The sequence below is a fragment of the Pteropus medius genome, unplaced genomic scaffold (genome assembly GCF_902729225.1).
Source record: "Pteropus medius unplaced genomic scaffold, Ma_sr-lr_union100, whole genome shotgun sequence".
Lineage (NCBI taxonomy): Eukaryota > Metazoa > Chordata > Mammalia > Chiroptera > Pteropodidae > Pteropus > Pteropus medius.
Window position 1 is genome coordinate 11,994,864 of NW_024349225.1, and position 24,585 is coordinate 12,019,448.

General features: G+C 46.5%; 1 protein-coding gene across 2 annotated transcripts; it reads left to right on the plus strand.

The window, feature by feature from the left end:
• The first annotated feature begins 606 nt into the window (after window positions 1-606).
• Window positions 607-19,664, plus strand: TNFSF4 (TNF superfamily member 4). 2 transcript variants are annotated; one of them, XM_039881470.1, is made up of 3 exons: window positions 607-983; window positions 15,104-15,152; window positions 16,604-19,664. In XM_039881470.1, the coding sequence occupies exons 1-3, from the start codon at window positions 831-833 to the stop codon at window positions 16,951-16,953; spliced, it is 552 nt and encodes a 183-aa protein (XP_039737404.1). In that variant the 5' UTR covers window positions 607-830; the 3' UTR covers window positions 16,954-19,664. The 2 variants fall into 2 exon arrangements, 1 of the variants encoding a protein (XP_039737404.1); XR_005656993.1 differs by lacking the exon at window positions 607-983 and adding an exon at window positions 2,355-2,656 and having other exon boundaries at window positions 16,604-16,693.
• Window positions 19,665-24,585: the final 4,921 nt, after the last annotated feature.

The window sequence follows — 24,585 nt, forward strand, 5'->3', positions numbered from 1 at the left end:
ATGTAAAGCGCAGAGGAGGAGGAAAAGTCAGGACACCCTTCTGCTTCTCTTCTGCTTTGTTTAACACTCACCATCTAGGTGTCTACTAAATTTGCCTGAAAGGACTAAGTGAGAACAAAGATTGTAGAACTGTCTAGCACCGTGTCTGACACATAGCAGATGCTCACTGACACTGGCTTATTTATCATAAAGCAATGGACTCAACATAGAGGCTCTCACTCCTTTATTTCTACGAGATCCACCATCCTATTGTCTTTTCTTTTGTCACTTGGAGAGTGATATGCGTGTGCTTCCCCCGCCCCGAATCTGCAGAATGGGTTCAATGCCTCGCTACCAGCATTTTCCTTGAATCTCTTCTATGATTTAAGACACCTCAGGGCAGGGATCGATGAGTTCTCTCATCAACGGATGATGATCGTTATCTTTATAAGTGACCCACAATTTGGTTAGTGGCGCAATGAGAAATTAAGAACATAGCACACTTTTATGACTGTCATTTCACAGTCACTCAGAACAGAACTGGAATGCCACAAAAACAACTCCCTGTCAGCCCAGAGAAGAGAGAAAAAAAAAAAAAGAAAGTGAAGGGGAAATTCAGATTAGTCACAAAGAAGTTCCCCCGCCTGCCTGCAAAAGCTACAGAGTTAAAACTGAGAGAGTCCGCTCTGCCTTCTCAATCGCCTCTCATCTCTGGTCCTGGGACTGCTGTGTGTTTTCTGATCGATAGGTTTTGTTTTGTCTTCACCTCCTTCTCTGTAGGGGAGAGGTCAGTCCTCCCTCAGTTTTCCTTTTGCCACAGTTTTCATCCTTCCTGCATCCAGATTGTGAAGATGGAAGGGGTCCAACCCCTGGACGAGAATGCGGGAAATGCACCAGGGCTGAGGTTCCAGATGAACAAGCTATTGCTGGCGGCCTCCGTAATTCAGGGGCTGGGGCTGGCCCTGTGTCTCACCTACATCTGCCTGCACTTCCATGCTTCTCAGGTAAGATGCTCCGCCGGGCACTTCGCTTCCTCCAGCTCGTGCGGCTGGCAGCTCCAACAGCTGCAAATGGTCCCTCACGAGTGATCCAATGCCAGATTTTTTTTTTTTCCCCCTTTTCCTCTCGGCGACTGTAAAGTGTGGCGAAACACCCTCCTGTTTCTCTTTTCCTTCCTTCTTCTCAGCAGTGGCGGTGCGGGGCCACGGTGGAGGCAGGGCAGGGGCGCTGCTCCTCAGTCGTTCTCTGTCTCTTCGCAATGCGAGGACCCCGGTATTCCTTTAGGAGCCGCCACTTGGAGACTTGGAGCCACTGACAGACACTTGGTTTACTCATTCTGCTAGTAGGTGTTTGGTCGGGAATTAATATAAAAAGGAAACAGGAATGAGATCAGTTCTACTTCCCCACTGTATTCCTAAAACCGACACTTGCTCTTGCTTTTTAAAGAATGCTGAAGGTGTCAATATGAAGTTCTTTTAAATAGCCGACCTGTATTTTTGAAAGGCAGGGATGTGTGTGCTCACGCGCGTCAGCGCACATGGCCATTGACCCCAAGAACCTAATCAGATGTCGATTCTCACGGCCTTTCTCTACCAATCCCAACTTACACACAACGCTGTCTTTTTTCTGCTTTGTCCCATACACTGTGCGATGGGTGATCGTCTTTCCAGCATTTCCCCCACTTCAAGAAGATATTCCTTCCATTTTTCCTTTCTCTTTATTCCGGTCTCCTTCACATTCATTTTTCTTACTTACTCGTTCATATCTGCAAACGCGAAGAGGTCTTTAAGGGTATTCTTGGCTGCAGGTGACTTCGCCGAAAAGGAAATTATGGTGCAGTCTGCCCCATGTTTCCGAGCTGGGGCTGTCTGATCATTCCCGCTCTCCTGGCCAGTTGTTTCGGGTTAGAAAAGCCTCTCCCTGCTAAAGATCAGACAATAAGAACTTTTATTTCGGGGGGATGTGCCAGAGACCGCAGCACCTCGAACAACACTAGGATGAGATGGCAGAGTCCTAACTAATGAAATGCCTGGGCTGGCTTTTGCCTACCGGAGCTCGGGGGGTTTTGGCGCACAGAGGCCGGGGCTCACTGTACTGCAGAGGGCTCACGTCCACAGACGCCAGAAGCATAGCTGGTGTCACGCTCAAGTCTGCAGAGCAGTGAGCGCAGCGACACGCGCATCCCCTCCTCAGAAGGCCACCCCATTCCTTCTCTGTGCGGGACCCTTTTGGTACAATTAGAGCAGGTGACTTGGGGGGCGGGTGCGGGGGAAGCGCAATGTGCCGGTGGCAGGGTGCCCAAGACACAGACCGGAACTAGGTTCTTTTGAGAAAAAAAAAAAGAGTTACCAAAAACAGAACAGCTGAGTGCATTCGCCAGTGAGCCTTGAGAGTGCTTTTTCAGACAACCACCGTGTGACAGGTTCCCTGACGCGGTGTGACAATAAAAAGATAGGGCTGACGACCCAGATCAAGGCTGGACTAGGGCTCTGGGCCGGAGAGGACAAAAGGTGAAACAGTTGTTTAGTCTGCTGGCAGCGAGGCACCCCGGACTGTCAGGACCCGGGGGACGCTGATAAGGAGAAAGGGTTCTTTCTGGCAAGTCACCCTGCTAGCAACTCAGTGACGGAGCCTGGAAGGAAAGCCGAGGGCTGGTTTCCAGGACACAGGATTCACGGTGAGCATTCTCTGGTCCTGGCATAGAAATGGAAGCGGAGACACGGGAGGTACATTAGACTGGCCCGCGACAGGGAGGGGCTCTCACGTACTCTGGATGCAGAATTCGGGGGGCACAGATATTGGAAATTCTTCATCTGACATTAAGAATTTTTTCTTGTTTCTAGCTGGACTGTTTTAGCAAACACGATTTTTAATATTGTTACAGGACCCAGGGCAGCGCAGTCGGTCTTTGCATTCCATCTCATAGACTTATAGAGAGAAAAAGCATAGATAGGTGGTGGTGTGTGTGTGTGTGTGTATGTGAAATGTGAGAGAGAAGAGAGAGAGAGAGGCAGAGAGAGGCACTGTTGAAAAAGGGACATAGACTGGTAGCCTTTCTAAACTCATAAACTTGGAATTTTGGATGACGGGGGGGGGTGGATGATGATGCAAAAAGCCTCTCTCCTTTTACAAAACAATACTATAGTGATATGTACATGGGGGTTAAATAGAGCTGAAATACTCATCATTCACCCAGTTAAGCTGTATCACTTTTATTATAGGAGAAGGATATTTGGAGAAAAATCATTATTTAAAAAATTTTTTACATTTGATTTTTAGCCTTATAAAATGATCGCCTACACGGATGACTCTGTCAAAATACAGATATCACTATTAAAGTCCCTGTGGCAATCAACTGTTCCTTTGATCAGGTTTACTTAGTAAACTTTGTTTTCTCATCATTTGGTTACATTATATTGACTTATGTGAAAAGCGGAAGTTCTTATTTTTGAGATGTCAGACAAAAAATAGACCTTGGCCATTTCTCATATAACTCACTTCCCTCTTTGGGCTTTGATTTTCTCATGTGTAACATGAGGCAGTTGGATCAAGTGATTAGAAAGATCTCTCCAGCTCAATATCCTGTGACTATGTAGTATACATATATATGTATGTATATATATGTGTGTGTGTATATAGTATATGTGTATATGTATATATATATATGATACACACACATATATATATACACACATATATATACATATACACACATATACACATATACTACACACACACACACACACACACACACAACACACATACACACACACACACGTTTTTTTTCCATAGAATGGTATGGGGATTTGAGAAATTAGAAATGTAAACAGATTTTTGTGTATCTGAGCTTCTGAATCTTCTAGTTCTTGGGAAGGGACTGGTGGAAATCAAATTTGTGCATATATTTGTAATCTGTGCTCATTTATATACTATGTACATAGCTAAATAACCTATTGTGGGTTAGCAAATGCCACATTTAGACAGGGAAAAGAAGTGGATGCTAGAAGAATATCTAGCATACAAGTTATAAAATTGAGTGCTTCTGTCACGGAAAACAACCAACACTATTTGGGTATTTACTGCCGCCGCTGGTTGAAATTTCAGGCTTCCAGTCTTACCTGTGACTTCAGCTGGGAACAAGGGCAGAAAAAAGCAAAACTGTAAAGTCGATTTACAAATATAACTTAATTCGTAAATGACACCCATGTGTCTCAGGGCTTTTGAATTTGGGCTCTTCCGAGATTTGTGTCTCCTTTGTCACAGCACTTTATAGATGTGAGGGCTTTTAGTGATAATTCTCCAGCAATTCTCACAGTTTAAAGGTTGACATTCTTCTCACTTTACTGCTGGGAAAAACAGAAGTGGAGGTACTTGGCAAGTGAGCTGACCAGTTCTGTGTCATTGATGGTCAGAATCAGAATTCAGTTTCTTGACGAAGTTTCAGGCTAGAACTTGGACTTTCTTTGTATCATTTAGGGAGAAAAAGAGATGTTTTGGCCTGAAAAGTTTTGTCTCAGATTAGCTCAATTTAAATGTGTCCCAATGTAATCTAACAAGTTCTTAGAAATTCTTTTTTTTTTAAACGACAGACATGCAAATAAACGATTCTTAATGCAATGGAATTTACATTTCATAAGCGATTCTGCGTGAATTGAAAAGAAACATCTCAAGTGTTGAACTGATGTGTCATTATTTTGAGGTTCTTAAAGGAGGTACCGATAAAAATGTATAGAATCATCGGATAATGAGCAGGCATCAGACTTAATCTCCTTCCAGATAAGAAAACAGAAACCCAGAGAGGGTAAAGTCTCGGGGGAAGAGATAATGCTTCAGCCGAGATTACAAGAAAGAGTAGAAATTCTTTAAATAGACAAGAGGGGATGGTGATGGTTCCATAGCGGGCAGAAGGCTCCCTATAGGGAGGACAGCAAATTATTCAGATTGGCTGAATATCATTTGTTCCTAGGGCAAAATGGGGAGAGATAAAGCCGATGGGGTCTTGTGACTCATGCTAGGGAACACACTTTCTTCCATTCCATGCAAAAGAAAATAACAGGAAAAATCACTCTAATTGCTACTTCTCCAAATTTCGCTTCTCTTCTGTGGTCTACAGATATAGAAAGTGAATCTGAGCTCAGGCAGCAGTAGGGGGCGCAATAGTAAAATGAATCATTCTCAACGTGACTCAAGAGAGCTTCCTCTTCTTTTCCTGAAGAGTTAAGAAAACTTTTCTCAGGAAGCCAAGTGCTCACCTGCGTGTGAGAGGATAAGCAATCTTAGGGTGGCCTCAGAGCTTTTGGTATTGATGCAGTGATGATATTTTGTACATGAAAAATGTCAATAGATGTTCTAACCCAAGTAGTCAAAATAAGACCGAAGAATTTGGACGGGGTTTACGCTGGAAAATGTCACATACGTATGCATATGTAAAAACGAATACACATGCAGAAAAGTTGGGATCTGAGCAGAAAGGCTCCTGGTGTAGACCTGGGGGTACAGTCTCCCAATTCCATTTCTCTGACCTCAGCCCCGGGCTACTTGCGCGGAGTAAGAGACGACCGAGTTACGGAGTAGAGAGACTGGAAAGGTTACTTCCCACAGACGGTCACAGATGAAATTCATGGTGGCGTTAGCGTGAAATTGGGTTTCCCGACACCCCATGGCTCGCGTATTTTGTTTATAGCCAGCCATACTTTTGTAATCCGTATCTTTCCAGATGAAGGAATGAAGACACCTTCTTATACGAAAATACGAAACGTCTCAAACGTTGGGGGGCATCATGGAGGTGCAGAAGGGTACCCTGGACCAGAAGCCAGGAGGTCCTGGTCGGCCTGGTCTTCAACGTCACGGCCCAGGGTAGACTCCTGGAAATTCCTTGAGCGTCAGCTTTGTCGTTTCCAAACGTCGTGAGTGGCCAGTATGTCCGGAGCTGTTAGGGGTGGACGTGCTTCCTGAAGCACACTACCGCTGACACGTTTACCTTGTCGCGCATACACACGTGCACACACCGTCACTGGAATCTCAGAGGGCCTATCCGAGTTCGGGTTAACCAGAACTTCATGGACTTCCTGACTGCAATTATTAGGATTAAACTAATTCTAGCATTTTCGACACAGATTTCTCCTTCAGGGTCCATGGCTGGCATCAGAGAGCAACGGAAGAGCAGAGGGAGCATTTATTAGGGCACGAAGTGTTATGATCAGGTTTAGCACCTGGAAGGGGTTCGTTGAGAACATTGAGAACACGTGGCCCAGGCTGGTTCCATTTCTCTCCCACGGGTCTGTTTCATCTGATTCGCCAGTGGTTTGGCTGTCGAACAGGGCAGAAAAGAAGAGGGGCGTGGTCGGGTTCACGATGCTGGAATCACTGGGGATGCGACCGGCGAGCGGTTGTCCCCTTACCCGCGGTCTCGCTTTCCGAGGTTTCAGTTACCCGAGGTCCGAATGCGTTACATGAAGAATTCCTGAAGTGAACAACGTGTGAGTTTTAAATCCCGCGTCATTCCGAGGAGCGTGACAAAAGCTCACGCTGTCCCTCTGGGAAGTGAATCGTCCCTTTGTTTAGCATCTCCACAGCCGTAGACACATCCCGTCCCTTAGTCACTTAGTTGCCATCTCTGTGATCAGATCTACTGTCCGAAGCATTGCAGTGCTTGGGTACGAGTCACCCGCATTTTCCTTAGTAATGGCTCCAACGTATAAGAGTAGTGATGCTGCCAATTCGGATACGTCAAAGAGAAGCCGCTAAGTGCTTCCTTCAGTGAGAAGGTCTCCGTTTAGGAAAAAACCTAGTATAAATAGGCTTCAGTACCATTTGTGGTTTTAGGCATCCACTGGGGGTCTTGGGACATATTTCCTGTGGAAAAGGAGGAGCTACTATAATTAATTTTTTTTCCTTTTCAGCAGATCTTTCATTCTGAAATGCACCTTAGGTGGGTTATCAAGTTTGTGTCACTTTGATAACATGTAAATGTTATTTAATAACGTACTCTGACAGACAGAAAAACGGACTTTGATTCTTCCGATACTATTTAATAAGCGCTTGTGGGTAGAAAACCTTCGTTCCCAAAGTGTTGCGTTGCATCTGTGGGGGACCGAGGGGTCCAGAGTCTAAATGATGCACGCTCAGTGCTGGCCTCTCCGTAGGCAGCCACAGCATGAGCCTACGGGAGCAGAAAAACCACCAAACAAAGGTCAGGATCAAAATGAAAGTATTGCAAAAAGTCACAAATGAGCAGCGAAATAGTCATTAAGGGAAAATGTAAAAACCTTTCGGGGTTATAAAATAAGCTGTAAAACATATTTTATAGTTCAGCAATGTAAAATATGTTTTGAATTACTTGTGTGTTGACTGTCTGATGTTTTTAGCTTCCAAGGCCCCCCAAACTCTCAATCTGGTCCTGTGTACGGTACAGTGAAGACTGGGAGCTCAAAGCGTTCTGCGGGGAGATGGTTGAGGGGTGTCATTCCTGGTGTCACCCGCGACAAGTCCCTCATTTTTCAGATCTTTTTCACACTTCTGTCCTCACTCTTTCACTGCGACCTTGGAGGAAGACGGACAGATATTTGTGTGCAGTTTTACAATGAGGGACTTTGAGCCATTAAAGATTGGCCTAGCTTTACAGAGCAATGTCAGGGTTAGAAATTAGGACTAGGTCTACATTCTTGTCCTGTCTCCTTCCATGCCACTTGGCCATGACTCCATGACTCTAAGCTTTAAGGATTTTGGCTGCCTGTTTTAAAATTCATGTCAATTTCTAACATAAGTTGTTTTTGAAGGAAAAATTGAGGAAAAGATTGATGACCTGGTATAGAGGGAAAAAAGATTCTTTTTTAAGAATGGATTTAAATCTACATACACAAATGTAGATAACATGATCAGTGAAGCTTTAACGATCACATAATACCTAAGGGGCTATTTTTATAAAACAGAGTGCAGCATGGGTGGTATATTGATAGAAGAGAAAAGGGGGCCCGGATTCAGGTGCTAGTTCATCTTTTATATTTATTTTCTTCTTTTTTGTTATATACAGTAACAGGATCAGACAATATACTCCCCCGAGCCTTTCCAGTTCTGCCAGACTCTGATTCAGATTTACTTTCATGCGATAGTGTGATTTGCACTCTCTATGAAAATACCTATTCGGCCACGTGTCAGGGTCCCAGAGCTGCCATAACAAGTCACCACAGACTGGTGCCTTAAAACAGCAGAAATTTATTTTCTCATAGTTCTAGAGGGTAGACGTTCAAAATCAAAGTGCTGGCAGGGCCATACCCTCTCCGAAGACTCTGGGGGAGAATCTTTCCTTGCCTCTTTCTGGCTTCTGGTGGCTCCCAGCAATCCTCGGTGTTCCTTGGCCCGTGGCCGCATCGCCCCATCCCTGCCCCCATCTTCACGTGACCATCTCGCCTGCGTGCATCTCTGTGCCCTATCCTCTTCTTTTAGGGACACCGGTCATATTGGATTTAGGGCCCACTCTGCTTTAGTGGACCTCACGTTAGCTTAACTAATTGCATCTGCAAACACCCCATTTCCAGATAAAGTCACATACTGAGGTTCCAGGTGGACACGAATTTTGGGAGGATACTGTTCTGCTCCCTATAAACCATTGACTCATTTACCTATTTAGCAGTATCCATTGGAGTGTCAGGTGACCGTCAGACACTGAGAAAACGGTGGTGAGCATGACATGATCTTCCTGTCCTCCCAGTGTTTAAGGAAGACGGTTAAAGAAGCGGGAACGTAGTGTGCGATAAGTACTGGAAAACAATTCCTCAGGCAGACGTTTCAATGGAGAGCTACCTACCAACTCCAACACCCAGTTTCTCAACAGATGGTAAAGCGAGCATACTTTTGTTTTGTGCTAGGGGCTTTGTTTTTCTCCCATGAACTAACAGGAAGGCCTTAGTTTAAAATGTCATTGTTGTCATTGTCACGGCCACCATCATCATCCCACTGCTATTCCGGGATGATTTTCACCAGTCGCTAGTCTCAGTTCTCATCAGAATACAGGTTGAGGATTATTTAGCTTCCTGCAAATGAGGCTAAGCTTTACCACACAAACAACACTAGAGATACTCTTGAGTGTTAATTAACTGTCAGAGGGGCCACTTGGGGAGGAGGTCTGTTGCTTCTGTTACAGCAGGAGGGTTTATTGTGTTGAAAAGATCATCTGTCTAATTTAAACAGATAAGTTAAAAATAAAAGGCCTTCTCATCACGTAATCCCCCGGGATTTCGCTTTTGAATGTTGTGATTTGCCCAATCTCTGATACGCGAGAGGTCCTTAGACACTGCGGACTCCACCATCTACAACAAGAAGAAATTAGAAACCGAGGAAGAGTCAGGGCTTGTTCCGGCCTAAGACCAGTCCCAAGTGTCCCTAAGACCAGTCCCAAGTGTCCCTAAGACCAGTCCCAAGTGTTCCTATTCCCAGCCCAGTGCCTTGCCCACTAGGTCGCCTTCCCAAGGCAATGACCCCTCCTTTGTATACAGCAAATGAGATGGGGAATGAGTGACTTCAGATAGAAAGATACTGACTGCAATAATTCTGCTCGAAATGAATGGGACAATTTAAAAACCCTTGAGCAATGTGTGGTGTGGGTTAGGGTCAGTGTCAGATGGTATCTGATTATGGGGTCACTGGCTAAGTTCCGCCGTAGCTCAGCAAGCATTTTATTTTATTTTTTTACCGAATGCCCTTTCATCTGGGGCAGGGTAAGATTTATGATCAATGCGGTGGGTATGTTGTCAGAGGCCCCTTCCAGTTGCTTAGAGACTTAGCCGCCACAAGGATGTTATGGTGGGAACCCACCTAGTCACCGGGGGAGGAAGTGAGCTCTCAGCAGCGTCGGGGCAGAGCCTCTGCCAGTGCGCTCTGAGGACTTCCCCGGTTCATGTGGGAAGGGAAACCCAGATACAAGAAAACCGTCCCCTTGAGGATATAAAAATCGGTTGCGTTAGGTGAATCGCATACTTTTGAAGGTGTGTTCACGTCACATGGACGCTTTTGGTTCATTTGGTTGTTGACCTGGGTATCCGAGATTCCTCTTAGGACTCTATTAATTGCTAGGCATTTGGGACAATGAAACCACGGTTAGTTCTTTGGGAGTAGGGGAGAGGGTCGGTCAGCAGAAGAGGGGAAGAGGGGAAGCGGTGAGAGCGAGGAGGCTGTGTCAGGGTCCCGCGTGGGCTGTGCTGGAGAGGAGGGGACAGGTCAGGACAGAGACTACAGCAGAAAGGTGCTGGCAGGCCCGCTGGAGGGAGGGAGGGAGGGAGAGAGAGAAGGTTTGGGATGACAATCGAAATGGTGTTTCTTTGTATTCATTAAGTCCCAACAGACTCTTTATTCGACAAGGTTTTTCAAAGCCACACATCTTCGTCTCTCAGAAATGTGACTTTGGGCACAAGGTTTTCCGAATATGAAAGCCTCCTTGGCCCAAGACCCAGTTTTTGCCCATTCGTTTTATTCTTCTCTCGGAGTGGGGTTCTAGTCGCCTCCCTGATCAGAAGTGAGGCCCTCCCCTCGATAAGGAGGCTGTTTCTGCTGAGAGCACACTGACTCCCCAGGACGACAGTCAACCCTCCCGGCCTGCTGTCATGGCTAAGTACAGAAAATTCCATCTTCCTCTTCGCAGGCCCCTTCAGAGGCGCCCTGAGAGCCTGTGAGCTTGTGCTTTCATGTTCTGTCGCGTCTCCTCTGACTGACACGAAGCGCGGGGCAGGGGGAGGAGAGGGTCACAGGCGGTGAGGGTGGTGTGGTGAACCGGGGAGTCCCCATGTCATATCTGATTCCCCGCCGACCTCCGCTGACTCACACCCCACCCCATTCCCGCCCAGGGTCTTCACGCTGTGGCCTGGCATCGAGCGAGGCAGGGCAAGGCCCCCAGGGCGAGCCCACGGCCCCTTCCTGGTCTCAGACTTGCTGAGACTCATTCCCTCCCGCCGCAGCGACCCCTCTCCACGCAAACGACAGGCGCGCGCGAGGTGGGCGGCCTCGTGCTGCCTCCTCCTAAGTGACCTTTGGAAACTCATTCTCACCAAAGATGAGCTCTTGAAACAACCACTGCCTTTTTGGGAACGTGGTTCAGGCTGCTGGATAAAGGCTGAACATCGGACGTTTCCCGTCTGTGTTCTCAGGCAGCTCAGTGCTCGATGCTGAGAGAGGCCAGGAGAGGACCAGTTCTGAATCTTCTGGGCAGCACCTGCTGGCTGCCTACCTTGAACTTGTCCGTGGGGCCAGCTGCCTCTTGCCAGGTTTTGCCAAACTGTTCGACACAGATGGCCTTGTAGGGTTGGCTGAGGAGATCTTTTCTGGACAACTTCTGGATATTTTGAGAGATATAGGACTATTTTGCCAAGTATCTAAAACCTAATCTTTTAATCTTGCTCAGTGTTGATGATGAAAATAATTCGCATTCGTTTTGGCCCCTCGGACAAATGTTTTCATGAGGGTAAATATCAGAAGATATTTATTTTACCCACATGCACAAACATGGTCTTTTTTTTCTATATCGAGAAAAGCAAAATCCTGAGATCTTCTCCAGATACAAAGAAAATGGAAACTATCACAGGTCCCGGAGGGTCTTCACGTGAGGACAAGCGATGGAACAAGGTGTCTTCAATCCGGAAAGTCCGAAGATCCCCGCCCTATCCCCGAGGGTGAAATGCAAACCCCTGTCAGTCTGCTCACCGGAATCGGAGTGCAGCCCCGGAGTGCGAACGAGACGGTCTCAGAAGCGCGCGGACGAGAAGCCATCTTCCAGAGGAGACGCACGTCTTACCGCCGGAGAAACCGAGGCCGCGGGCGTGGCGGGATTCGACGCCGGCCCTGCCGCCCAGGACGAGTCTCGCTGTCCCGCACCCGCAGCGTTTCCTCCCCGTTCGGATCTGGAGCGAGGAGAAACGGCTGTGGGGGTTTCGTGAGCCTTCCTGTCCTCGTGTCCGCTTCGGTGCCAAGCTTGGAGGAGAGACGCTGTCACGCGCAAAGCTAGGCAGGGTGGTGACCTCGCCGTGACTTCATCCTGAGGGCGCATGGCCCCCACCTGGGTTGGAGGGCTGCCATGAGTGACGTCACGAAAACAGGAACAGCGGAGCACCCATGGTCGGAGGGACATTCTGGGCGGTAGAACCAGGGAAGCAAGTATTTTCGAATGCTTGTCGGGCACACCGCCGGGTGCAGTCACATAGTTCTCTTTTTAAACGTCACAGTCATCTCTGGAACATGCCGATGACAGTCGCTTTATTTCCACAGGTGTGCAAGCTAATAACAAATTCCTACAAGGAAGGGTTCCGACCAGATTTGCACATTGGGGTGATCCCTGTGTGTCGGTGGACCTCGGTCCCTCCTCCACCTCACACATCCTGGCTGACAGGTGCCGCTCGGCCTGGCACTGAGCGTCCGTGAGCCAGAGCCTTATTTCCTTGGGGAGCGATCGTCTGAGAGGGAATGGGTGGGCACGTGCGAGTGAGAAGGGTCCTTCGGGTTTTCTGACAGTGCTCTCTTCGCCCTCGGCTGCTCTTCGCTCCTTCTCCTTGAGGAAAAAAAAATATATATATATATATATCGATATGCAATACTCCAGGTCTGGGAGCTCAGACGACTGTGGCCATCCCAGGATCTTTCTGGAAAAGCGGAATTTGAGCAGACTTGTTTAAATAAGTGATTATGTTCATGCTGAATCTACTGGCATGGATATAAATTCCAGTTAGTTGAGAAAGGGAAGAATTTCACAGCCAAGTTCATGAGGCTGGGGTGCCTAGCTGTTGTTGAAATCCTTTTGCTCTTGCTTCTGGGACCTACAGATCACATTTCCCAGACTCCTTTGCCAAAAACAAACAAACGAGCCAAAAAAACCCAACAACAACAACAACAACAACAACAAAACCCACAATAATAAAGCTCGGAAATGGTATATAATATTTCTAAATTCACACACCTGGAGAAGTCACCACTGAACCGAATCTGACTCTGTGACCGCCCACTGCGCTCCACTCAATGGCAAAGAGAGAGAGAAAATGGTTGGCTGGAGCGTCGGGCACAGAAAGGGTGTGTGTGGCAGTAGAGCTCGATAAGGAGGTTGGAGCTGGGCCCTGTGGGGGTGCTTCTGGGCAGCGGGGGACAGTCGCTGTGAGGTAATCAGGAGTGGAGGACGAGGGGGAGGTTGTGGCCGGGCAGGGAGCCGGGGGAAGGAACGTTTGTTTCGTTTCACGCCATCGCCTGGACTGGATGGCGTTGCTGCTGGTTCGAGGCTCGTGTGAGAAGACGCTCGCTTCTACCACCGGGAAACTGTCAGGAGAAGGAACAGAAAGCCTCGGTCTGCAGTTCCGGTAGAGCCACCCAAGAGAGGAAGTGCTTTCCTTGGTGCCCCTTGGCATCCTGGTCCCAGAGAATGTCCTCTGCCACTCCCACCATGACTTCAGCAGCATCCTTTCGAACGCTGGGGCATTTCTTTGCATGGCAGGAAGCATTTGGAGATTTTGCAAAGTCGGTCAAATAATCTAATCACGAGGCCTTTAGATCAGAGAGCTTGACGTAAGTTTGGGAATGCGGAGGCTTTGTTTCTTTCCTCTTTTATGAAAATGGACTTAGAATTGCAGCTTCCGAAATCTGAATCATGGACCGTTTGTGCTGAACGGGATCTCTGCGGTCTCCCGGCAACTTTTACAAACGAGAAAACAGATATTTAGAGAAGTGATAAAACCTGCCAAGATGCTGCCGGCTGAGCTCTCTCTGCGCTTCCCCACGGGCCACCTCTGACTTGAACGAGGAGGCCATTTTGTTCTGAGAGCAGTGGGGCTTTTCTTTGCCCCGGGGATTATGGTGAGAGGGTGACACGGCTTTTGAGAGGCCTTCTTCCAGAACGTGGCACGAAGGGTACCAGTTCAGCCGTGACAAACGCTTCGCAGAGGGGAGAGGGCCAAAGACGCCTCTCCTCATGGGCTCGCCACGGCCCTGGCGGGGCTCGGGAAGGCTGTCCCTTCCACCTGGCTGTCCCAGCTCGGCCAGGCTTGTGATCTCACGGATGAGGGACGTCCGGGCGTTCCTCGCCCGTGGGAAGAGCTGTTGTCCTTCTTGGTGGTGCTTCCCACCGGCCCCGCTCCTCCCGATTTCCCTTTGTCATAGGCAATAGAGGCGGACGGTATGGCATTTTGAAAATGTAAAAATCGAGCATGAAAGGTGAGGGGCCCTCCCACTCTGGACTTCAGGCTTTCAGATGCTTTCCCGGGCATCGTTTGCGACCCGTGTGTGAGTGTGCGCGCACACACGTGTGTGCGTTCTTTCAGGAAGAGCCCGTGCCACACGAGCATCGCCATTGGAATGTGCTGGACACATGATTCTGCCTTCCGCTTTGTTCACGCTGGGTATTTTGGAATCTGCTCCCTACCAAACTTTGTTCTTTTAACCACCAAATTGCGACAGACTTTTTATCTACCAGGCTCGATCTCTTTACTGCTTGACTTCTTTCTCGCTCTTGAAGTACTCTCTTGGTTCAAGTGAGATTTTTCAAGCTGTTAGAGAGAAGGGGAAAACCCAACGTTAGAAAAAGTTACAGTCAGATCTACTGAACCTTGAAGGATTAGACCACTTTTTATTGCCCGTATGCCCTGAAAGTAAAACTCTCTGGCTCCCGCATGACAGTGAAAGAGCAAGCAGCCAAGAAGCATCTAGAACTCGCTCCCAGTGCATTCTGGGTGTCTGTGGCCGTGATGGATGGATGATGGGTCACAGCCTTCTCCACGGGGGCGGGGAGGGGGGATCTCCGTGATTAGGTTTCTCGACAAGATGACTGTTAAATGCTCTGTTTTCCAAAAGGGACAACTGGGGCCTCATCAGCCGAAACAGCACACCAGACGAGAGTTTGGCAGAAGCCAGCAAAGTTCTCAGCTGCTCGCGGGAGAGAGCAGAATACTCTCTTGGCTTCTCTGCAGAGATATTATAGAAGAGCATTATGCGGGGGCAGGAAGGAGGTCTGGCTCCAATCTTCATAGGAAAAAAACCAAGTTTTCTGTCACGTCGCTCCTTCTATGGGTGACACTTTTGTTTCACATGATAGGACTTGTCAAGTCCACTGGTTGACTTTTTATATTTTTTTCCTAAAAATATATTCTTTTTTGTCTTCCAGGTGCCACCTCAGTATCCTCCAATTCAAAGTATCAGAGCACAATTTACCAGTAAGTATTGTCAAAAGTCCGATAGATTCATATTTTTAAAAGAATCTTCTCTGCAGTCTCTTTAATTTCCTCCAGAACACAATGTCCCTCTTAGCGAACCATTAAATCTGGGAATCACTGGAGCCTGCATATTGTTTTCATTAGGAACAAAGGAGGGTGTGTGAGGAAGGGGAGCACTTAATGACCAAATCCGAGCTTGTCACTGTATCCATCACTTTATATGCCGCACTCAGGATTCCTCTGAATGCAAGTCGGTCTGACTGTGTGACACATCATTTCCCACTAATTCTACTACGGGACAAGAATTTACCTTAATGAGAGTTGGCAGAGGCCCCAGGTATGAAAGAAGGTGATGCTTTAACTGCCAGGAGAGTGTAATTTGGATCTTTGATTAACACGAGGACAACCGCCAGAAGTTTCTCTAAGGCTGTTTGTTTGTTTATTAAGTCCCGGGGCTGAAGGGAAGTGCATCTTGCCCTCCAGAGTGGTCCTCATTCTCAGATCAAAGTACACCCCCTGGGTCTGGTACAGAGTCAGAAGTACTGAATTATGCCCAGCGGTGGGGCGTCCTCTCTCGCAACCGCAAGGGACGTGGGTCAGAGTGGAGAGTCGCTTGGCCCTTCAGGACGAGACTGGGGCTGACGGGAAGAAAAGAAACCTAGGCTTTTTGGCTTACACTGGTGCTGGCTCCACACAAGGGTCCCAAAGCCATCTCTCTGTGGCCTTCTTCTCTTCCTCCTTTGTCTTCTTCCGTGGCGGCAGCTCTGCCCAAGACGTCTTCCAGGAGAAACTGGCAACAGAAAGGTAAACGGGAGAAGCAGGTCTGTGCTCCCGAGCTCTGGCACCTGCTTCCCACTGGGCAGGAATTGAGCCCGCCGGCTTGCTGTGCATAGTGGCGTCACTAAGCGTAAGCGACTGCAGACATAGGTCAGTAAGTGCTGTCGTGTCAGTGTTCGGTGCCCGGGGCATGTGGACACTCTGCGTTTCATGGTCAGTGCAGAGAGGACAGGGCGGAGTTCGTGCGATTGCTCTGCGTGGAGAGCAACCCACCGCCCTTTCGTCCGGCCTTTGTGCCAGTCCAGCCCCTGAGCAAGACGAGAAGCACTGAAGTTGCCAACCCTGCCTCGGTTCGAAAACGAATCAGGGAAATGCTCCATTTCTTGCCACGGGTCTGTTGTGACAACGTCCGATTGCTATCATCTGCCAGCGCTTCAATGCTGGCCCCAGCAGAAACTCTCCCGGCTCCGAGTGTTAGCTTCACCTCCTCTTCCATTCTCCAGGTGAAGCAGAGTCCGGCCCTCAGGTGGAAACACGGTGCCCTCTTCCTCTCATTCTTCTCCAAATCTTTGCCTGCCACTTTCTCTTCACGTGTTTCAGATGCACTGGAAGGCGTTACCCAAAGCTGTGCTATGCAGTCATTTTTTTTTTTTCCCAATTCTTCTCCTTTTCAGAGTGTGACAATGAGAAAGGCTTCATCATCACATCTCCAAACCAGGAGACGACCATGAAGCTGCAAGACAACTCGGTCCTCGTCCGCTGTGACGGGTTTTATCTCGTCTCCCTGAAGGGCTACTTCTCGCAGGAGCTCAGCCTCAGCCTTCATTACCGGAAGGGTCGAGAACCCCTCTTCTCCCTGAGCAAGGTCAAGTACGTCAGCTCCATCGCCGTGGTCTATCTGGGTTTCAAGGACAAAATCTACTTGAATGTGACCACTCACAGTACCTCCTGTGAAGACATTCAGGTGAATGGTGGGGAACTGATTCTCATTCATCAAAGTCCTGGTGGATTCTGCGCCTACTGAGGATCTGATGGCCACACCGAAGCCGGGCACCGAGCGTGAGTGTCACATCAGGGGTGGACAGGACACTGATGCTTCCTTGGAAGTGGGAGTCATCCCAGCTCAGCCCCCGTAGATGGCCACACAGGCTGTGACCGGAAGAAGATTCCCCCGCCCCGACTCAGGGATATTTAAAACTTATTGTACATGTCACTTAACTTTATTTATCCTCATATCTTTTAAATCCCCAGCCCTCATCCCTCACAACTGCCTCAAGTATATAAGGTACTTCTGCAGAACGAGAATATGCAGGGCCTCTTCCTTAAGACACCCTGTTTCCATTGGTCAGGAATTCGTCAGAAGAAACTTTCTTTATTGAAAAAGACACTGGACTACTGTCTGCTGGGAATTTGACATCTGGCATCGTCAAAATGGAAAGGACCCAGGAGAGGGCTTATCGATCTGCCAAAGGTGGCATGGACCTACTCCTGGCAGCCAAAGCTGCCTCGCCAAGATGCAACTGGTCGCAGTTTGCGTGTGTCCTAAATACCTCTCTCCTTTGGTGACGTTCAGAAGGAAAATCGACTCACGAACGGCGCCCTGGCTTTGAACGTGGGCGGCTGAAGACTACTCGGAGCGCTGGGCTGTTTCTTTACCGCTTTGCTTTCTCGGCCTCCAAGTGTTCTTAGTAGAAATTTCCTCGCAAAAAAAAACCATCTTGGGATGTGAGGCTTTGAAAAAATCTACTCGATAATCTAAGGAAAACCGAGAGATTTTTCTAATTTGGGAAAGTGAGAGAATATCTTTAGCGCACGGGAGAGCAGTGGAACTGGACCTCTCAGGGTAAATGTCGCCAAGAATTTACACAGTCTGGGGAGGAAATGCGTTCTTTCCATTTGTGTGCACCCTCCTGCTTCTGCTGATACACCCTCAGTCCCGCGCCTTGTACACATACCCCACATGGCTAGTTTCAGAAAGGAGGCAATTCTGGTATTAGATGCAACTTTATTTCAAGAGACACCGAGAACCTATTGTATCTTATGAAACACAGTGATCTCGGTCTAGAAACACCATAATATCATGTAGGGTCCCACAATGATAATTGAGCCTAGAGGATTCAACTTTCAATGCTTTCAGAGGAATAAGACCCCCTTATTTTCAGTTTCAATGTCCCTCTTGATGTATCAGATTTACATGGCATTGTGGACAAATGAAATTTTTCGTAAGTCAAATTTCTAGATGATTTGTAAGCTCTCAAAGTTTTTGACAAATTTCTTTTTAATGGTAGCCAATGTTTCCCTGTCATTTTACATAGAATGCACAATATATCAAACAGTTTTTCTGGATGATTCTGTGTCGTCACAGTGATGACGCTGTGCCACGATACAGTGGTATCTTCAGACTCTCCAGAAAGACGGAAGGCAGTTTGCCCCTACGCTCAATGGCCTCGATCGCATTTGGATTTTTCTTTTCCTGTCCGTTTCCACCTCCTCTTTAGTGTCTATCTCCAACTCTATCCCCCCTCTTCTATTTTAACCTGTTGTGGAGACATAAATAAATGCTAAATTAAAGGAAGCGAACTCAGAGAAGTGGCGCATCAGATAAGAGTCATTGATGTCTAAGTGGTGGCCAGGGCACTGACATAATCGTAATCATTACTGCGGGTAAACAAACGGACGGCCTAGTGTGGACCGGGCATCGGGATAACGCCCTAAACGAATCGTTTCGAGAAAGATATTCTGTCAGTCTGTCTCAACCTCTCAGAGGATTTAAATATGTGCGTGTGAGTGTGCGTGTGTGTGCATGTGCATGTGTGTACTTCTTTTGTATTGACTACGGTCTGCAAAGTTGACATTACTCAATGAGAGATATCTAATACATAAATGTTTATGACTATAGATGATATTTAAGGAAACATGTTTACCTTTTTAAGTTTGGAATTTCTGGCTGTGTTTCACGTGGACGTGCACGTCCCAGGCCTGAGCGCGACTGTTCTGTGGGTTGTCTGTCTCGGTCGTCATGGGGCCCCCTCACAGGTACCCGCTCCCTGTGGGTACACATGGCCTATTCTTCCCGTGCTGGCCTCCTGCAGCCACATGGGGATCTTTCTGCCACTCCCCGCTACCCCTCACCTGTCACCCATCAAAATACGCATGTCCCCCTAAGTCATTCCTTCAAAGGAATAATGAACTTTTTCTCTGGACACAACGGAGTTCAACAGAAGGACTGAATGAGCAGTCCGGAGACTGGAATTCTGAATTTAACTCAGTGACTAACTTTAGACAAATAATTTCCCGTTTTTCAATTCTACATTGCACTGTTGTTAATTAATCCCTTGGGATCTTAATGCTTGTGGCGCTAACTGTGAAAGTCTGTAATAAGTGTCTGTGTACTGGCTGCCGAGTCAAGATGTATAACCCTCTCTTTTACTATGTGGACTCTTTTCTTTCCCGGACACGTTAACAGCCTTCCCTCAGCCTTCTTGGCGAGACCTTCGAGAGCAGTTACCAATTGTTACTCAGTGACTTTTTATTTAGGGGCTGGTTTAAGGCATTCCCGTCCTGATCTGAATCATAATTTGTCCTTAAGCCTGCTGGGTAGGTCCCCTATTCTAAGCCCTAATTTTGTATTTAGTGCTTTCCTGGCTCTCAGAAAGTATTAATATTGATATTAATAATTTGGCTAATAATAATATTGGTATTTACACGGAAACGAATAAAAGATCTCAGAATTCACTCCTGGCGAGGGCGTTGGAGTTTTTTTATTGATTCTTCTCTTCCTTTTCCTCATTATGATCAGCTAATTCCCCGACGAGGGGAGGATAGGGCCAACTTTCGGGTTTCCTATCTGCCTCTGATTTCAGCCATCAGACGACGGCCAGTGAATGGTAAAGCTGCCAAAATGCACCTTCGCTGCTGAGAAGACATTGGCCGGAAGTCCTCGGGGGTCGTCCCCACCGTGCAGGAAGCTGGCTCAAATCAATATTAAGACCAACTATATTAAGACATAGTTGGTCTTAATATTGGAGGCATTCTTTTCCTCAGGACTTCTTGCCTCGTTCTGCACCCTGGAATGGCCTCTTTGAGCAATATGTCCCTCTCCTTAGCAGTGATTACACCTGCAGGGTCAAGAAGAGGTCCCAGATCCTGGGGGCTTTGTGTGCAGAGTTGGCCACCGTGACCCCTGTGCCTCCTCTGACGGTGCTGGCGCCTCTCTGCTCCTGGAGATGCTCCTTGGCCCTGAGCTCTCTGAGCTCTGTCCTGGCGGCTCTTTCGTGCTCTTTTCTCTGCCCTCCCCGCTCTCCTTCACCTCTCCGTCCTCTGCCCGCTTAACCTTCCTCAGGGCCTCATCGTTGGCCCTGTTCTTCCTCTCCTCCTGAAGTCACAGGCTGGCGGCCAACAAGCCACCATCTGGCGTATGTGTGTATTCAAATTGAATTTAGTTGTCAATTTTTAAACATTGGGACATTTCTGGTTCCTTTTGACAAAATAAAACAAAACAAAACAGGTGCTGAGCTCAATTTTGGAATGGTGGCAATCATCTCAAGCCGAGTAGCAGCCTCCTTCTCTGGAGCATGCTCCGTTTCCCCAGAGATTCCAGCCCCCTCCAATCCGTACACTGTGCAAATACGCTTATACCGACTCGCTTCACTTGTCTGCTTGTCTGCTGCCTGGCCAAGTTGTGATCTCCGTTCTAGACACTTGGCCATTTCATCAACTCTTCTGCCTTCGACCCCTGCTCACGCACCGATATCTAAAACCAGTCCCCAGTTGGGTGTCTTCCATGCCGCTGCCGCACTTTCTGTGTTATTAGTAATAAAAATGCCATTTACTGAGTATTTACGACACGCCAGGCATTCATATTAGCCATTTCATATGAATCGTTTAATTCTATCTTCCTAACAACTCTTCGAGGTAGGTATTATTGTTCCTATTTAGCATATGAGAACCCGAGACTCTAAAAGGTAAGTTACACAAAGGCACGTAGCTAATAAGTGGTGGACCTTGGATTCAAGACCAGGGATGCTTGGCACCAAAGATTCTGCCCTTAGCCAGGATACTCCGCCACTGGGCAGCTCCCTGTGGGTGTCACATGCACAGGATCTACACAAGATGCTCCAAACAGACCGTCCTCTTCCTCACCAAGCCCATCTCTTCTCCTGGTTCGTGATGTTGGTTAGAGGCACCATAATCATTCCTAGAGCCAGAAGCCTCAGTATCATCCTACCTTCTTCCCTCGGCCTGTCCCCACCCATGCACCTGCGGACTGTGGCTTCTCCTCATTAGCTCTCTTTTAGACTGCTGCAGTGAGCTCGCCAGCCCGACGGGCCTCGGTGAGTCCAGTTGGATTAAGAATTAGTTCGATGAATTTCTTTTCTTTTCTATTCTTTTTACTTCTTTTATTTTATCTCTTTTTCTTTCCTTGTTTCCTTCACTCCCTCCCTCCCTCCCTTCCTTTCCCTCTCTCCCTGCCCTCTTCTTTCTGTTAAGCCACTTTAAAATTTACTTTCCTTATCCATAAACGGGGGATATCAATATATACCTTCGGGGTTACTATGAACCTAAGAGTCCCTAGTATATTGCTTGGGACATAGTTGGTCTTAATATCTAACAATTATTAACTTAAAAATGCCACCTACTCCATAAGGCAGAAAAGTAAGTGCCAAATGAACAGCAGAAATATGGCCCTCAGGGATGAAGAGGTCCCTGAAGCATAATGGAAGAGCTCCGTAGGAGTGAGGCTGGAGAAGACGACAGAAGGACACAGCAGGGGAAAAACAGTGTGTGCAAAGGCCGAGGGGTAGGAATTCTCATGGGGTCTCATGGGGACCGAGAGCGGCCACTGTGGTTATGGCGCTCACTCAGTCTTTATTGAGCACGTCCATTTTTCTAAGATAGGAATTTGCACTTGCTCATGGTTGGAGATAAGGATCCAGGGGTAGTTGGAGGATAAAATATTGGAGGCATTAAAGACACAGCTAGGAATTCTGGATCATGTTCTGGAGAGAAAGACACTGAACATTTTTGAATAAGGAGAATTTATCAGGATTTGGGGCAAGAGCCTAAGTTCTTATCAATATCACTTTTCATTTTGGCCCAGTTCGTATGAATATGTCACTTTCTCTCAGTTGAACAAAAGCTTCACATTACTTTTACTAGAAGAAAATAAATAAAGGAATGTCATAAGAACCAAGTTTTTAATACTTTTGGCAAAAGACGTACAGAGAGCTTCTCATTAAATTCATAGTAAAAGTTCAATAAAGACCATACTGGGTGGTTTTTAAATATTATTTTTTTAAAAAATGGCATTTTAAAATATCAACCTCACATGTTGTGAGTGCTAAAAAATAATCTGTGAGGATTTCAATCACTCTGCATATGTGTTTATGACTTAAATACATTCTGTTTCTAAAATTAATTATTTTTGGCAGTGTTTTAGAATTGCCTATCATCTGTCTACTTACCTATCATCTATCATTTTCTATCTCTTTATCATCCATCTATCTATCTATCTATCTATCTATCTATCTATCTATCTATTACCTATCTATCATCTATTATTATCTATCTCCTTATCATCCATCCATCCATCATCTATCTATCATCTATCTATCTATCCCCAACTCTATCTATATCTATCTATCTATCTATCTATCTATCTATCCATCTATCTATCATCTATCTATCTATATCATCTACACAATTTCTTTTCCACCATTAGCCTTCCTTCTTGAGAGCAGCCTTGGGTAGCCTGGGAAGCTTCCTTTGTACATCTTTAATGTGTGGATCGCAGTAGCACATAATCACTCATTCAATTCATGATCTAGGGGATCGAGACATGGGAAAATGTTGTTAAAATTTAAATGTAAATATTATTTCGGAGAGATGACACACTTGAAGTCTATGAATGCTTTACGATCACCATTTTCCCCAAGAACAAACTGGTCAGATGGTTCATTCCAGTTTTGAGGGCACGAGACTTAAGGCCCTATAGTTCTGATGGATGCCTGGGGGACCACTAGGGAAGCATTTAATCCAGAACTGAAGCAGGCAGGGAGTTGCTTCTGGAAGAGGATGCCCAGCAACCATGGTGTTCTACCATTCTGCCAGTGCCCTTGAGAATCTGGAGCCACTGTGCTGGGGGCATGGTTAAACACGGGCCTTGAGCGGCCTTTTGGTTAAGGGAGCTGCTTGGTTCTGTTCATCTTCCTATGGCTTGTCTAGGGGAGGGAACCGAGGGATGCTAGGGGCTGAAACACAGACTTTCAGCATTTGGTTTTCTTTGGAGTCACACCAAGATTGAGCAAATACTTTTGCTTTCATGTACATTCTCTATTGCTGATGGATAGAAAAGACCTTTCATTTTCCTCCTGATTTATGTGGTCTTGACCTTCTTTGGTTTTTGAGGTTTGAGGTTAAAAGAAGAAGAATAATAACAAAATATTCAACAGGAAGACTCAATATTATAGAAATATAAGCAGGATGTAATCTCTAAAGGCCACTTCAGTCCAGCTCTCTCCTTTTATTTAGTACATACTCTTTTTAAGTGACAAGCTATGTCCTCCCCTGATAATCAGATTCAAGAAGTAACATATAATCCCATGACCACTCCTTAAGGCAACGTGAACCTTTCAATTTACAAAAATTTCACTTACTATTATAAATCAAGCAGTTGTTAGGCAGTCCACAGAAATTTTCCCCAACAGTTATGTCTATTTCCACCCTCCCCCTAAGACACACACGTTACCCAGTTGCACTTCAAAAACCTATTTGATCAATAAAAGGCATCGAGAAGTATACCATGTTATTGTTTTATTTTTTCATCAACCCTATTTCTAGCCCCATAATCATGTTCACACTGTTTCCAACCCTTGAAAACGGATGCAAACACAGTTCTTTTAGGTGAGTAATGAACAATTCTCATTCCATTCATAGTTATATCTTACTTCATGAGAGGTCAAATACACAGTGTTTTTTTGAAAAAGCCCACATGTGAAAGTCCAAAATAATTTTCTCTATGAATTTTTGTCCTTAGAGTACTGAATTCATAAGATCAGGAGGCCAGAGACAGCATCAGTAGACTTCTTATCCAACATTCCTGATGTAACTAATGCTATTTCATCTATTCGCCCACAAATAATTATCGAACTACTGTGTGTTACTATGTGCCTACTGTGAGAGGCACTGGAAATATAAAGACAAATATGAAATAGTTTTTTTTCCCTACTAATTATTGAGTATAGTGCGTAGTAGTAACCGGAGTAGAGAGAAGCTAGAAGCCAGGATATCAGATAAGAAACTGAGTGTTGATGACGGTAAAGAATGGAATGGATCCGAAAAATGTCAGGAATGAATAACTAATAAGACCTGGTGATTAGCAGGATGTGGGTGGTAGATAAAGGGAGGACTTCATTTGTTCAGTTGTTTAAAAATACTGTTGTTTTGAGAGCCATGAAGAAATAAGGAACGAGCAAAAACAAGAAAAAAACAGAGTACTATGTTAAAAAAAAAAAGAGGTAATCTACTTTAAATTGGGAAGTGATCTCATTGAGGATATGACATTTCACTCAAGATCTGGATATTGGAAAAAACCAGCTCTGCTTGAAATCAGAAATATTGGCAGGGGCCAACGAGTTGAGACTGGGCAGTAGAAAAA

What these genes read in the sequence shown, in the direction of transcription:
- TNFSF4 (XM_039881470.1), top strand. Translation starts at nt 831, where the DNA reads ATGGAAGGGGTCCAACCCCTGGACGAGAATGCGGGAAATGCACCAGGG. An exon ending in TGCACTTCCATGCTTCTCAG is followed by an intron (nt 984 to 15,103) that starts GTAAGATGCTCC and finishes TTTGTCTTCCAG; the next exon opens with GTGCCACCTCAGTATCCTCC. An exon ending in TATCAGAGCACAATTTACCA is followed by an intron (nt 15,153 to 16,603) that starts GTAAGTATTGTC and finishes TCTCCTTTTCAG; the next exon opens with AGTGTGACAATGAGAAAGGC.